Source organism: Amphiura filiformis, chromosome 11, assembly GCF_039555335.1.
Source record: "Amphiura filiformis chromosome 11, Afil_fr2py, whole genome shotgun sequence".
In the NCBI taxonomy this organism is placed as follows: Eukaryota; Metazoa; Echinodermata; class Ophiuroidea; order Amphilepidida; family Amphiuridae; genus Amphiura; species Amphiura filiformis.
The window spans coordinates 5,708,864-5,725,837 of record NC_092638.1 but is presented as its reverse complement, the minus strand read 5'-3'; the positions used below and the strand labels follow the sequence as shown (position 1 = coordinate 5,725,837).

General features: G+C 38.3%; 1 protein-coding gene across 1 annotated transcript in view; it reads right to left on the bottom strand.

Moving 5' to 3' along the window:
- Nucleotides 1-792: 792 nt before the first annotated feature.
- Nucleotides 793-16,974, bottom strand: part of LOC140164266 (uncharacterized) — an 85,479-nt gene continuing 69,297 nt past the window's right edge. Inside the window, 3 exon segments of the mRNA XM_072187534.1 lie at nucleotides 793-984; nucleotides 987-1,909; nucleotides 16,848-16,891. Coding sequence (XP_072043635.1) covers nucleotides 881-984; nucleotides 987-1,827 — 945 coding nt within the window. The 5' untranslated portion in view covers nucleotides 1,828-1,909; nucleotides 16,848-16,891 and the 3' untranslated portion in view covers nucleotides 793-880.

Genomic DNA, 16,974 nt, shown 5'->3' with positions numbered 1-16,974 from the left:
CTGTGTGGAAGATTAAGGTCATGTCTTCAATATGGTATAGGGGGTGTATATAGATTTCAACTTGAATAGCCCAAAGTACATACCATGATTTGTATATAGGGCCTATACTTCTTTGGAACACCATACTCATATTACAAGCACACTATACAGCTCTATAAATATTCAGTTGGATAAAATATAATATATATAATGGTATATACAAAACATCTCAAAGCTCCTTTTTGGCTTTTTGTTTAATGTACCCAAGTGAGTATATAGCTTTGTACTGATAAGGATTCTCCATGAGTGCATTAAGGGCAAAACCGGCCATATACAAAACATCTCAAGCTCCTTTTTGGCTTTTTGTTTTAAGGGTGGTATTAACCCTGGAATTATGGAAACTTTCAGGCCTCATAGCTGCTAAATTGTTGGTCTTAAGCATATTTACAATGGCAGACTTCATAAATTCATCTGTGAGGTCAATTTTTTCACCAAAAATATTTGGAATTTGGGCGAATATCAGGCTTTTTTATGATTTTTTTGAAAATTTAGCATTTTTACCATATTTGGTGCAAATTCTCAAAGTTGGTCAAAATTTTAAAAAAGATAAAATTATCTAGTTTTTAAAAATTAATTACAAGAAGTTTTTTGGATTTTCTCCAAAAAATGAGCATTTTGGCCCCATTTTGACCTCACAGATGAACTCATCAAGTCTTAGTCATTCTAAAAATGTATACTTTTATATTCTTTAGACCAACAATTTAGCAGTTATGAGGCCCACAAGTTTCCATAATTCCAGGGTTCAGAACAACCTTAAGTACCCTAATGAGCATATAGCTTTGTACAGACCAAGAATCTCCATGAGTGCATTAAGGGCAAAACCGGCTAAATATAAAACATTTCAAAGCTCCTTTTTGGCTCTTTGTTTTAAGTACCCTAATGAGCATATAGCTTTGTACTGATCAGGAATCTCCATGAGTGCGTTAAGGGCAAAACCTGCCTCGCATACTTAGCCTTCTGACACACTTGATGAAAATTCACAAACTGAAAATTATCAAATTTCCTCATCGGTAAATTATCGTCATAATTCTCCATATTGTCCCATGGTCCATCTCCGACGCCTACGACTATAATACTGATGGGATAGTTTGAAGCGTTGACAATGGCTTCCACTGATGTATTATCATTGTTAAGTTGTCCATCTGTGATCACAAGCAGGATATGATAGGACCATTTAAGCTTCACTATGTTAATTGCTTTCATAATAACAGGTGCAAGACTCGTAGGTCCACTCATAGTCACATGTTGACACATTTTCGAATAACTTTCTAATACATCCACAAATCCGTAGCACGGTTTATCGTGATCTTTGATGCAAAACACTCCGGCACTTTTTGTGTTCTTATCCCCGAACCCGTACACCGGTATAAGATGATCGGAGTCAAACTGCTCCATAGTAGCTCCTAATATCGATAGCACACGTTGGTAAGGATTAAAACTCTTGTTGTTGGTTACATCATGTAAACATTTGGAATTATACGTCTTGCGTCCTTGCCATTCGTTACTTGCACTAAAATCAATCCCCACAATTATATCACTCTTCTCAAGGCCGGCATGTTTAACTGCTTCAGCAACTTCGCTATAGTTTGAAAACCGGTCTATAAATGACACAAATGTGTTGCACTCGTCGACTGTCAGACCTAGCGCTTCGAAGACGCTTGTTTCGAAGAATTTGATTTCTCGTCGAATGATGCCGTTTCCTTTGGACTGTTGAGCTGCGGACGGTTGATAGAGATAATATAAGGCAAGGAATGCTAACACAGCTAAGATGAACAGTATGACTGCCATTGCTGCACTTATGGTGGGATATTTGTGGACAGACAAATTGGTTATAGTACTATTGTATCTTGATTGGTCCAATCTTCATCACCTGTTAAACAGCAAACAAAACCAAAAAGAAAAAAGTTATATTATCAGTTATTTCAACAAATGCAAAATAAGGCAATAGAAACAAAGTGCGATCTTTCGATTGACCATTGATGCTTGGTCGATCCTTGTTATTTATGAAATTAATCAATTGACCATTATAAATTCTGATAACATATAAATCTTTGCCTGCATTGATATTGAAAAGTATAAACATACCATTAATTCTGATTAGTCCTTAGTTCATTAATAACAAGCATCAAAGCAGCTTCCAACAAATTTGTTTCTGCTGCCAATAACATAATGAACAGTTTTAACGGCACTCATGAAGCGAGCACAAAGCCCGGCGTATGTGATACATTAACAAGGTGCGCAACTGCGCATTCAGAGCAAGAGATCAGAGTTCCATACTTTTCTAGACGCTACTTTAGATAGGTGTCACTGTGAATTGGGTTATTTCAAAACTGATACATTTCAAAAGACAATGTCAAAAGTCACAACTAACACTGTATAGTCTCAGCTGCCACTACAGATGACTAGAGTCATGCAACTCTAAAATCCAGCACAGAACACTGTCATTATTCAACCACACTGCTTGCAACTTCTCAGGTTTTAAAATCCACCGTCACTGACTACCTTGTAAACATAACTTGATTAAAAGAGTATAAAGTATCAGAAACTGGATCCTAGATTGCTGAATTCTGTACTGAAGGTAATTCAATGATCCCAGGTCAATGATCTATACTTGCTCCCAAACAAGATTTACATACTGTACATAGCACAATATTTTAGAGGTATTATTTCTGCACATCAACCCAAAGATATTTTCACAGATTTTTAAATTTGTGGTTTTGAATTAAATCTTAAAACACAACCTGAAGAAAGTGAAATTCAAACTTTGGAAAACAGGATATGAGTCTGTTGATCTGATCACATCACATCACATCACATGTTTCTCATCTTGTCATCCACACACATGCATCACCCAAGTCAGTTTTCCTATATAATTTAAAACAGAAGAATTTTGCATTTTGAAATCTGCATCATGGCAAGTGCATTTGAAGTACAACTGAGCCTTAGAAAGGTGGTTTAGTATTTATCAGGGAGATTTCAAGCCCTAGTTGAGTACTAAATGTCAAAGCAAAAGAAGCTTATTGAAAAGCTCTACTGTATAAGGGTCAATTTTACAGAGATGTTATTTTTGTGCTGTTCTTAATTTCAGAACCGCTAAGTTAACATGGTTAAAAGCCTGTGAAATATTTTGATACATAAGCTTTAACGTGTGACTGTTTGAACCTGTGAATAAAAGACATATGCAGCAAACTATTCAGAATTGTTGAAATCACACAAAATTAATATCTTGAAAATATCTTGCTATAAAGCATATCCCCATGACTGCCAGAAAGCACAATAGCGCTTTTTGGCTTTGATTGTGCTTTTTGCCAAAGATAGGATTTTTTTTTCTTTACTTTTCTGATTGTCAATTTCATGATGTTACTTATTAGTTCACGAGTTCAAATTTTACAGACATGTGCACTTGAAAAGGGTTCATAGAAGATTATGCATTTTCCCACTCCTTACCATAACCTAATATTAGTGTAAACTAGATTTCGCGGTTCTCGGGTTGGGCGCTTCTCGTAATAGGCCTATTTCTAATTACCCAAACCCGTTACCCATATACCTGCCCTGACTTTTTAAACTACTATGAAATGCGTCTCTCAATGATCAAGACCCAACTTGACACAACTTAATCAACTCTGTTTGTTTTATAGGTGTGATGCTTATTTCGGTAGTTGGGTAGGCCTACCGATAATTTGGAAACCCATCATTCGCCTCTTCCAAGCCCTACCCTGTTACCACATTTAGAGAAACCGAAAGTAGTATCTGGACGTGGATATAGGCCGTTACTAAAGTAATGAAATCAATTAAGTAGAAACGTGAACGCAAAAAAGCGGTTATAGGCCTTACCACAACGGATAATTTTTATGTTAACCATTCTGGAGGATACTAAATAGTCATGTTCTGCTGAAATAGGCCTATATGCACGTGTTCGGTATTGAAATATGTGTTGAAAATAAGGCCTATAATTATTGGTCCGATGAGATGCACCTGTTAAGCTCTGTTAGTCACACTGTAATGCTTTTCCGATGCGCGCACTGTACTCCGCGCACACTCCCGTTGATACTCCGCGATAGCGCACCGCGAGCACGCGACAGTGCACCGCGTGAACGCGAACCGCGCGAACGCGATAGCGCGCGGACAGAGGGACGGACGGACGGACACGCCGTGATTAGTATTAAGATTTTAACTGATTCATACAAACAAGTAGAAATAACGTTAGATTAGGTTATAAATCTTTGCAACTGGACTTACTGTTTTTGTTGACTACAGTATCACGTCATATCTCTGACGCTTCATCAGGCCTAGTGATGTGAATTGGCTCTGTGTTAATGACCTGTGACGTCACGGTGGTAGGAGTGACGTCACTCAACAGCTCAACAGGGTTAAACGATTCATCCGTTTATACGCACCTCAAAGCAGCTAAGCATACTTTTGAGGATAAAGACGTTATTGTGCTCGACAAAGAACATAGGTGGTTCGAAAGAGGGGTAAAGGAAGCAATATATGTTCGCAGGGAGGAACCAACTTTGAATCGCGGAGGGGGACTACGCCACAACCTGTCTCACAGCTACGAACCAACGATCAGGAAAATTCCTCGGCGACTCCAGTGTGACGTCACTCCTACCACCGTGGCGTCACAGGTCATTAACACAGAGCCAATTCACATCACTAGGCCTGATGAAGCGTCAGAGATATGACGTGATACTGTAGTCAACAAAAACAGTAAGTCCAGTTGCAAAGATTTATAACCTAATCTAACTTTATTCAACTACCTGGATGATTGAGAATATTCATAGATATAAGTAGAAATAACACTCACATGAAATTTTTGTGGCTCATCCAAGCATCATTTCTTCAGCACCTACTATAACCTCCTTCAAAATTTAAAACTGTGTTTTTGGATGAGTCAATGTGTGCATTTTCCCTATCATTACCTCCTTCAACATTCTTTCCTACAACATTTGACACTTGTGTTTTTGGATGAGCCAAACCGTGCATTTTCCCAGTCCCTACCATATTAACCTACTGCATTAGGTTTACCATACTAAAGCACATTCGCTGCAGGCTATAGATTATGTGGCTATAGAGCTTTAAAATTCATTGGGTAATACTGACGGGAACTTCCTATCTCAGGTAGGTAGGTGCGAGGTGGTCAGTTCAGGCTTTTAATTCATGAAAACAAATGTGTAGTACCATGTTACTTCCATGGCGATACTGCAAATTTTCAAACGGAGTCACTCATTCAGGTAACCCCATTTGAAATTCACACTCCATATGTGGATCATGTCTTCCATACAGGGTGTATGTATTTCAACAGGAATAGCCTAATAATAACAATCGAAAGTGAAATCCAAGCTCTCTTGTGAAACAGAACCATGACATTACAATTCCCATTTTCTGAAAACTGTGACAAGCATGGCAGACATGATTTGAAATGCAGCAAGTAAGAACACTGGTTATAAAATTAGAGTCTTACTCTCTCAGCTAGATTATGAACTAATAAATAAAATATCAATTATCAATATATTATAATCTGTCTCAGGTGTCATGTCAGCCAGGTAATACCAGTTTTAGTATCATAAATTAATGATTCATTTTGAAATTTGACAGCAAACTATAGCTGTAGACTAGAAATGTAAGGAGGCAGGTAAAATGATAATGAAACTAGCAAAATAAGAAGTGTGTTGATAAAGTAGCTGTATGCTACTGATATCGTGTTGATAATAAATAGCTATCTACTGCTGATATTGGTGTTGATGAAGTAACAATCTACTGCTGTTATTGGTATTGATGAAGCAGCTGTCTACTACTGGTATTGGTATTGATGAAGTAGCTATCTACTCCTGATATTGATATTGATGAAGTAGAGCTTTCTTTTGTTTCTACTGCTGATATTGGTATTGATGAAGTAGCTATCTACTGCTGATATTGGTATTGATGAAGTAGCTATCTACTGCTGATATTGGTATTGATGAAGTAGCTATCTACTCCTGATATTGGTATTGATGAAGTAGAGCTTTCTTTTGTTTCTACTGCTGATATTGGTAATAAATAGCTATCTACAGCTGATATTGGTATTGATGAAGCAGATCTATCTACTGCTGATATTGATATTGATGAAGTAGCTATCTACTGCTGATATTGGTATTGATGAAACATCTATCTACTGCTGATATTGGTATTGATGATGTAGCTGTCTACTACTGATATTGGTATTGATGAGGTAGCTATCTACTGCTGATATTGGTATTGATGAAGTAGTCGTCCACTACTGATATTGGTAAAGATGAAGTAGCTATCTACTGCTGATATTGGTATTGATGAAGTAGCTATCTACTGCTGATATCTGTGTTACTTAAGTAGCTATATACTGTTGATATTGGTACTGATGAACAGGGTTTTCTTTAAGCATTTTGCTGAAGGGGTATTTTCAATTTTTTTTTACCCTTTCAATTGCGAATTTTTCCTCTGAAGGAGTCAAAAACATTGCCCAAGGGGTATTTTTATAATATTATTTTTGAAGACATTTTCAACAATATGTGTGTTTTTGGAGCCATAGGCGTAGATCCGGAGGGGGTGGGGGAATCTCCCCCAATATGTTGCCAGGGGGATGGTCCATACAATCATCCCCCAATGTTGATGCCTGTATGTGGGTTTCTGACCAAGTTAACCTCACATTTGGCCATTTTAGCCCCAAAAGTGAACAAATTTGCGCACTTCGCGCGAATTTATTCCACTTTTGCACCATATTTCAATAGTTTAGCTTCAAAATGGCAAAAATGTTGTATCATAAACTTATTCTTTTTCCAAAAGGTGCTGGTGCTATAAGGTGCTATACTTCAAGACATTTTTTCACCCCGAGTCAAAAAAGAAATCTGTTTGGAGCAGTGGCTGATCTAGAGCAGTCACAAAAGGGTGGGGCAATTTTAGAAGAAAATAATAATATTTAAAAATGCCCCCTGAGAAGTAAGAAACTTTTGCAAAATGAAGACCTAATTGAAGCAATTTGGTGGATCATTTTGGCACTTATTAATGTGTAAAATTTTAGTTTAAAAAGCCGAACATTTGACGATGTGAAATGAGCAGTCCATGGAGTCTTTCATGGACAGCAAGTTGTCGAAAGCAGAAGTGAAAGTGGCCATTTGTTTATCAACTACGCAGGGTGATGGTCCCCCTTAGAACTTGGAAAATGTTGCAAAATGAAGACCTAATTGAAGCAATTTGGTGGACCATTTTGGCACTATTACTGTGTAAAATTAAAGTTTGAGCAGTTGAAAAGCCGAAAATTGTGAAATGACGGTCCATAAAGCCTTTCGTTGTCACGTTTTCCCCATTAGACCTATAAATTGTGTTAAACATAGGGCCTAAATTGGCAAATGTCGAAAGCAGAAGCGAAAATGGTCACTTGTTTATCCACTACGCATGGGGGTGTCTGAGGGGGATGTTCCCCCCTGAGAGGGAAAATTTTTGCAAAATTAAAGTCCAATTGAAGACATATTTGGTGCATCATTTAAACAGAAAAAAGGACCCGAACCCAATTTGCAAGATTTCAAACTGACACTATGCAACTTTAGAGACTCGCAATCACTAAAACATACATGGATCGATGCTGACAAAATGTGATGGGCCCTATATATCGGGAGTAGGTCCTAAATGCCAAAAGCCGAGAATAAATGCACAATATCGGGTGTTTCTCTATTCAAATCTTGCAATATCTGAACGCGTACGTTTTCAAGATTTTGTACACATTGGACTTGGGGACTATGGATTTGAAGGAGTCAGAAAAGTGCTTGAACGCGTAAATATGCATGTTTTGTGCGTTAAAGTAAACCCTGCTGATGAAGTAGCTACGTAATCCTGATATCAGTGTTATTTAAGTAGCTATATACTTCTGATATTTGTATTGATGAAGTAGAGCTATCTACTTGTTACTCTCACCAAGCGCCGTGACCACATTACACCTGTCCTCCGGAAGCTACATTGGTTACCAGTTAAACATCGTGTACTGTTCAAGATCTTGCTGCTAACTTTCAAAGCTAAACACGGTCTCGCTCCAAAATACATTATTGAACTCATTTCAGACTATGCTCCTACCACAACAATCTCTCTCAGATCTTCAAAACAGACTCTTCTCAAACCCGGTCCGCGTACAAACACCGCGACTTATGGTGACAGAGCCTTCTCTGTCGCTGCTCGTATCAATGGAATAAATTACCAGACTCTATTCGCAATGCCACTACTGCATCGGAGTTCAAAAACAAACTCAAAACTCATCTATTTAATCTGAATTTATAGCACCATGCATCTCTTCTTTGCTTGTTGGAGGACAATGTTCATATTCTGTGCTATGATATAATATTGTATTTTATAATATATCTATAATGTCATTCTACCTTTTATCTCAATTATGTTATAATATTGTATTTTATAATGTTTCTATAATGTTATTGTATACTTTTTATCTCGATGTATTTTTTGAAACTTTATGCTAGCACATTGTATATCTTCCTGTGCTTTTTATTTGATGTACAGCGCATCGAAACTTCAGTCTTATGCGCTTTATAAATGAAATTTATGTTATGTTATGTTATGTTACTGCTGATATTGGTATTGATGAAGTAGAGTTATTGTCAGGATTGGACTGAAATTCCCAACCGACGCTAAGCAAAGCCACGCAGCAATAATGTGAACAACAAAGAGACGGAATAATGTCACGCAACAAAAGGATTATAATAAAAACTTCAAAAAAAAGTTCTCTTATACGCATGAAAAATAAATAAATATCACAAAGGCAATAATGGTTAAATATATTATGACTAGTCAGTTAGATGAAACTAAATAATGAGTATACTCAATTTAATCAATCGCTTGCGATAAAAAAAATATACCAAGTGGACTTGGAAAGGATACGTTTTAAACGTCGTTACATGACTAGAGTTCCATCACAACGTTGGCAGTTATACAGTGCGTTGAATCCATTCTCAATGATACCACACACGTAGCCACGCCTAGTTCAACCAACAGTTAATTACATGGAATGCAGAATGTCGACGAAAACAACAGTTCCCAACGTCCAAGTCCAAGAGTAGAGTATACACACCCATGTACGGACGAACAATGTCTTAAACCAGCATGGTTCTCACAAAGTTGGAAAAGTTAAAGTGTCAGCTTCAACCACGATGACCATTTTAAACTTCGCCAAACCCGACTCAAACACAAGGCACAAATTAGCTTCTATTGCTGATTCTAGCTTCCATAAGACCTGGTATATCTTTCTGTATGAAGCATCGCAAACTGGTAAAGCCTTTTTAGCCATACGATGTTAGTATAGAGAAATATCCATCATGCTGAATAAAACAACATTTCACTTCCTCAGTGAAATGGGCAGCAGATCTTATCTCAATCGGATGTTAAAATTGAATGCCCAGATTTTCTGTGAACATGCATCCACCAAGCCAGAAACTAATTTACATGACACACAAAAAATCTGAATATTGACAATACCTCAAGAATTGTCCACAAAAGAAATGGGCTGACCTAGGATCCAGGTCTGACCACTACATACAATACACACACCACATCTAGATTACAAGCTTCAGTGCACATACCTGTAACTAGATTTAAGGGATCATGACATTAAGGTGAAATACCCAGAAAACAATCCACTTTTATTTTAAGGGATCAACTCCAATTATGACATTTACGTCCCCCCTTAAACAAATTGTGGCTACACAATTTTCATATAACACACAATCACCACTTAAAAATAAGTGGATTTACATTTTCCACAACTTACCATCTACCACTTAACCTTAAGCGGATTTACAGTTGTAACTGTGACCCGTCTTCACCAAGAAGATATATACTCAAAATTACTTTTCACATGACTCTTACCTTCTCCAATGTACATTGCACAAATTCTACCTTTGAATTTCCAATGCTACACAAAAATACACATCACCTTATTCATGTGAAATCCTGCTCATGTAGTCTGCGCCAATGTTGTCACTTCCCTTGATTGCCTCAATCCTGTAGTGATATGGTTGCAATGACAATGCCCAGCGCATTATCCGACCATTTGCAACTTTGGAACGCTTTACACATAGCAGTGGTTGATGATCTGTTTCTAAGACAAAGTCTCGTCCGTACAAATAAAGTTCTAACTTGCGAATTGCCCATACAACGGCAAGACATTCTTTCTCCATTATCGCATATCCTCTCTGTGCTTTGTTCAACTTCTTACTTAAATATGCAAGTGGAAATTTGACACCGTCGAACTCCTGGAACAGGACAGCTCCGATCGCTACATCACTTGCATCTGTGCGTAGAATGAATTGACGATGGAAGTCTGGTAGATGTAGAATGGGTGCTTTTCCAAGCATACTCTTGAGGGTCTGAAATGCTACTTCTTGGCTTCTCTCCCAGTTGATTTTTGTTGGTTCACCAGCTTTCGTCTTGTCTGTCAATGGTACCGCTATGGCTTCAGCTGTGTTTTGGTCACAGGACGTGGAGCCTTCTGTATGACCTCCAACTTATCTAGATTTGGATGACGACATCCCTTCTCAACAGTATGACCTAGGAATTCGACACGTTCAAAGCCGATATAGCACTTTGAAGGTTTAGCAGTCAAGTTCGCATCTCTAAGCCTCTTCATAAGTTCATTCAATTTCTCCAAGTGTTCTTCCCAAGTGACTGTATACACTAATATGTCATCTATGTAGTTTACTACTTTGTCAAGATTGTTCAACAGCTTCCTCATAATCCTAGAAAATGTCGCAGGAGCGTTGACGAGCCCGAACGGCATTCTCCGGTATTGATACAACTGATCAAAAGCAAGGAACGCAGTAAGCGGTTTGGCATTCTCAGTCAGTGGAACTTGTCAATAACCCTTACTGAGGTCTAACTTTGAGAAATACTGTGCATCTCCCAGTTGATCAAAGATTTCTTGAGGAGAAGGAATCCCCTCTGCGTCAAATTCTGTAATCGCATTAATTTTGCGAGTGTCACAACATATTCGATTCTTACCATCTGCTTTCTTGACGACAACCAGTGGCGATGCATATGGACTAGTTGATGGTTCGATCACATCCAACTCCAACATTGTTTTGATTTCCTCCTTCACCGAGTCTCGTAAGGCATATGGAATAGGATATGGCTTCGTACGAACCGGTGTACTATCCGTAAGTTTGATATCATGCGAACCTAGATGCGTAAACCCTGGTTTGTCGGTTAGTACGCTACTATAGTTACCTAGCAATCTCTTCCCTTCCAAACTCTGCTCTTCTGTCAAGTCTTGGTTGATATGTACATCAGCTATGGTTTCTTCAGCCTGAAAAGATGGAATCTGTAGAAGATCTTCATTTGTCAAAGACACATCATCTTCCTCTGACATTTCTGACTCTTCTTGTACTTCACTTTCAATGATGGCACTACACGCAATCTGTAAAAGACCAGCCACTACCTTGGATGGTTGATCAGTATCTCTCTGAAAATACTTCTTCAGTAAATTTGCATGAAATGTCTTCACCTTGGTACCGAAATCCACCTTGTAATCCATACTACCTACTTTACCTACCACAGGAAATGGACCCTTCCAATGTAATAGAAGTTTGTTATGGTCTGTAGGAGCAACAACAATACCTCATCTCCGACATCAAATTTCCGAGCCTTAGCCTTTCTGTCATAGTACATCTTGTACTTACCTTGAGACTTCTTCATCTCTTCCCTAGCAAGATCACATGTTTTCTGCAACCTATCCTGCAGATCCAGAACATACTCAAATGTGGTCTTGGTTTCTGGTTCTTCTATCTGACCTGTCCAGAACTCCTTTAACATACCAAGAGGACCTCTCACAGATCGACCGTACAAAGATCAAACGGAGAAAACCCAGTACTAGCATGAGGGGTTTCTCTGTACGCAAAAAGTAATGCATTGATATACCTATCCCAATCACGAGGACGTTCTTCGCACATCTTTCTCAAAGAAGCTTTCAACACACCATTGAACCTTTCACACATCCCATTTGTCATCGGATGCCAAGCAGTTGTGGTTAACTGACGGATAGATAACAATCTATTGACTTCAGCCATCACTTCAGACGTGAATTGCCTACCTTGATCACTAAGTACCTCACGGGAAAACCAACTCTGGAATAAATATCCAGCAGTGCCTCTGCTACTGATATCGAATCTATGTTACTGAAGCGGAACTGCCTCAGGAAACCGAGTAGCGTAATCCACTACTGTAAGATAAAACGATGACCTCGCTCTGTAGACGGAAAAATAGGACCAACAAGATCCATCGCTATACGACTGAAGGGAACATCGATGATCGGCATACTACCAAGAGGAACCTTTGTTACTCTACCTTTGGGAAATGTTCGCTGACAGATATCACATGATCTACACAATCTACCAATGTCTGCTTGTGCACCAGGCCAAAAGAAATGTTTCAAGACCTTGAGAGTGGTTTTATTCACACCAGCATGTCCTCCTAAGAGCATTTCATGAGCCAACTTCATAACTTGCATACTGAAATGGTTGAGGAACAACAACTTGGTTGAGACTTTCACCAAAGTTGACAGATGGAGACTGAAATTCACGGAACAAAATACCATCCTTACACACAAACTTTGATGTACCACCACAACGACTCACCTTTACTTCACCCGATTCTGCTAACTCGCGAATCTTATTCAAACTTGAATCATCAGCCTGAGCCTTTTGCAACTCATCAGCAGAAATAATCTCAGTAACTACCTTTGGTACCTTAAGAGCTTTCTTGAGTTTCTCACTTGCCACCTTTTGACTACGAGTTTGTACAGCGTTCATCACATTACTAACTTCACCATGGCCCTCGACATCTGTGTTTACACTTGACTGACAACATGGTTTCCAATCAGGATCAGGATCCTTAGGTTCACGTACCCCACGAAGATTATTACCCAAAATCAAGTCATATACAGGATCATTCATCACCAGAGCATGAACATGACCAGTGAAATATGGTGTATCAACATCCAGACATGCAACAGGAAAAGTTCTCACCGTACCATCAATAAGACGACATTTGTCATATACTCCAGTAAATTTCTCTTCTGGCACAAGTCTCTTCCTTACAGCTACCGCGTCACACCCAGAATCTCTCATCACCTGAACCTCCTTACTACCAAGAAAACCTTGAACAACCGGCATATCCTCTACTAAATTATCACTACACGCAGCACTCGCTAGAGGAAGTTTATGACCACAAGACATCCTTACATACGCATCGTCTGATTTCACACCTTCACCATACATTTCATTTGAGACCAGCAAACAAGCAGATGCAGTCTGCACTCTGTTCTGTCCACAAGACTCGCAACTACATGCAGTGCAAAGAGAAGATGAAGTATCAGTCTGATTTAACCTCTTACCTTGTTTACCTGATTTGTGTCCATGTGATGCACTTCCTTGTAAACTAGCAGCTTTCAAAGTAGGTCTAGTGCGGCGATAACAGTCTTTAGCTATGTGTCCTACTTTGTCACAAATAAAACACCTACGTTGGTTAGCTCCAGTATTCGTACTCTGCTTTGGATTAGTACCATGAGTGGGAGGGGTAGTGTTAGTCTTCTTACCCGAGGATTGTTGACCTCTTTGATGTGGTAACTTACCTCCAAAGGAAGCATTCCATCCACCTCTCGCCTCTATGTACTGTTCAGCCAATTGAGTCATTTCGGCAACATTTTTAGGTTTCCTTTCTTTTAAGAACAACGCCATGTCTTTGTTACAGCCAGCGACAAATTGCTCACGTATTAACAAGTCCGATAACCCAGCAAAATTCTTGGTTACAGCAGCCAGTTCTACCCACCTAATCAGATAGTTCTCCAATCTTGTCGCGAACTGTGGAGCACTTTCTGTTTGTTCGGGTTTAGCTGAGCGGAACTTACTTCTAAATCCATCTTCGGTCATTTGATACGCTTTGAGTAATTGAGATTTTAGAACATCATAAGTATCAGTTGGTGCAAGCCTAGCATAAGTATCTAAACCCTTCCCATATAACAATGCACTAAGATTTAAAGCCCAGTCATCCCTTTCCCATTTATTTGATTCCGCGTACCTTTCAAATCTTTGTAAGTAAGCATCAATGTCATCCTTATCCTCACGGAATTCTGGTAATTTGGGAATTTTTGCCTGCAGATGCATGTTCTGTTTTAATGCCCTTAGCTGCATTTTCTTTCCTTAGTTCCTCAATTCTTAATTGCAATACAAGTGCCTCTTTCTCATATTCGCTCTGTGCTGCCCGTTCATCTCGTGCAAGGTCACGCTGCGTCTTGAGAAATTGTTTTAGGTCCTCCCCTGTATAACCCATCTTTTCTCCTGACAAAGTTAATTTATCAGTATCCATGATTGGGAACAATGAATGCAATAGAGCGCAACCAGAAATTCAATGCACAAATCGTATATAGAAGCAGAATTGCAAATGAGCCTATTGAACTTGAATACCTTACTGACACTAATTTGACACAACCAAACACTCTTCCAACAATGCGCAAAAATACGGACAAAATAGTCATCAATCTTGTTCACAAAATCACTGGTAACTTTTGCTATTCGCTTTGTTTTTATATTTCCCGGCCGAGCCCCCACAAATGTCAGGATTGGACTGAAATTCCCAACCGACGCTAAGCAAAGCCACGCAGCAATAATGTGAACAACAAAGAGACGGAATAATGTCACGCAACAAAAAGATTATAATAAATACTTCAAAAAAAAGTTCTCTTATACGCATGAAAAATAAATAAATATCACAAAGGCAATAATGGTTAAATATATTATGACTAGTCAGTTAGATGAAACTAAATAATGAGTATACTCAATTTAATCAATCGCTTGCGATAAAAAAATATACCAAGTGCACTTGGAAAGGATACGTTTTAAACGTCGTTACATGACTAGAGTTCCATCACAACGTTGGCAGTTATACAGTGCGTTGAATCCATTCTCAATGATACCACACACGTAGCCACGCCTAGTTCAACCAACAGTTAATTACATGGAATGCAGAATGTCGATTTAAAACAACAGTTCCCAACGTCCAAGTCCAAGAGTAGAGTATACACACCCATGTACGGACGAACAATGTCTTAAACCAGCATGGTTCTCACAAAGTTGGAAAAGTTAAAGTGTCAGCTTCAACCACGACGACCATTTTAAACTTCGCCAAACCCGACTCAAACACAAGGCACAAATTAGCTTCTATTGCTGATTCTAGCTTCCATAAGACCTGGTATATCTTTCTGTATGAAGCATCGCAAACTGGTAAAGCCTTTTTAGCCATACGATGTTAGTATAGAGAAATATCCATCATGCTGAATAAAACAACATTTCACTTCCTCAGTGAAATGGGCAGCAGATCTTATCTCAATCGGATGTTAAAATTGAATGCCCAGATTTTCTGTGAACATGCATCCACCAAGCCAGAAACTAATTTACATGACACACAAAAAATCTGAATATTGACAATACCTCAAGAATTGTCCACAAAAGAAATGGGCTGACCTAGGATCCAGGTCTGACCACTACATACAATACACACACCACATCTAGATTACAAGCTTCAGTGCACATACCTGTAACTAGATTTAAGGGATCATGACATTAAGGTGAAATACCCAGAAAACAATCCACTTTTATTTTAAGGGATCAACTCCAATTATGACAGTTATCAACTGCTGATATTGGTATTGATGAAGTAGCTATCTACTGCTGATATCAGTGTTATTCAAGTAGCTACATACTGTTGATATTGGTGCTGCTTTCTGCTGCTATTGGTATTGATGAAGTAGCGCTATCTACTGCTGATTTTAGTGTTGATGAAGTAGAGCTATCTGCTGCTGATATTGGTGTTGATGAAAGAGCTATTTACTGTTGGCATCATGTTTTGTTTGCTTTTAAACATATGTATTCAATACAAAATATATGTACTTAACCTAATTAGTTCCCCCATTACTGTATGTGACATGAGCAAGGGGAATGAGTTACATGTCGGCCCTGGTCGAAAATGAGTTTTACACATGTTTCTAAAAGGGACATTTAGAGCTTTCAGAAACTGAAAACCCCATGTTGATATGACTTTTGTTTGTGAAGTTACATCAATTTATCAATTGCTGAAAACAATATAAAACAAAAGAATTTTAGCACTTTCTTTGCCAATATCTCAAAATCAATATTAGCAACATCCGACTCATTTCCCTTGATCGTGTCACATATATGTTCTAAGACCTATTATTTAACATGAAAATAAAGGCAAATGAAAAAAAGTAGCACGTGTGTCAAAATTTAGGTTGTCACAACAATTCTCTGCATGTCCCAGTTAATATGCCAAAGACTGTGCTAAATAAGCCAGGCCCAATACCTATGGGTATGACTAACAAAACAACAAATCCATTTTCAATTACTTACTCTATGCAATTACCAGCAGACACCTTTCCTGGTATTGTTTTCCTTCTTTTTTCAAGTGAGCATGAAAAGAAAGGCAGGTCCGTACTCTTCAAATGCTATTCACAAGTACCACACACACATCACAAGAAGTACTCCCTGTTCCAGGTTATGCATTCTAATTTATAGAAAAATATGTTTTATAACCAAACTTAAAATAAAATATTAGAATTATGAGCAAAACTTATAGGCTATAAAAAACATTTTTGATGCTTAGAATTGTGCCGAGCCTTTGAATTTTGTGAAAATTGCCTGTTTTTGCCTCATTTTTGGTTTTGACCTCAAATTCTAAAACATCATTTTGTGTGTGTGAGATGTTTCCTTCTAAAAGTGTGCACTTACCTTTTTCTTACAGCCATAAAATCACAAATATATGGTCACAAATCCTGGAAAGAGAGAAAGAAAACAAGCAATAATGATAAGAATGTATCTCATCAACATCAGTGATAAAAACCAAGGATTGTCAAAA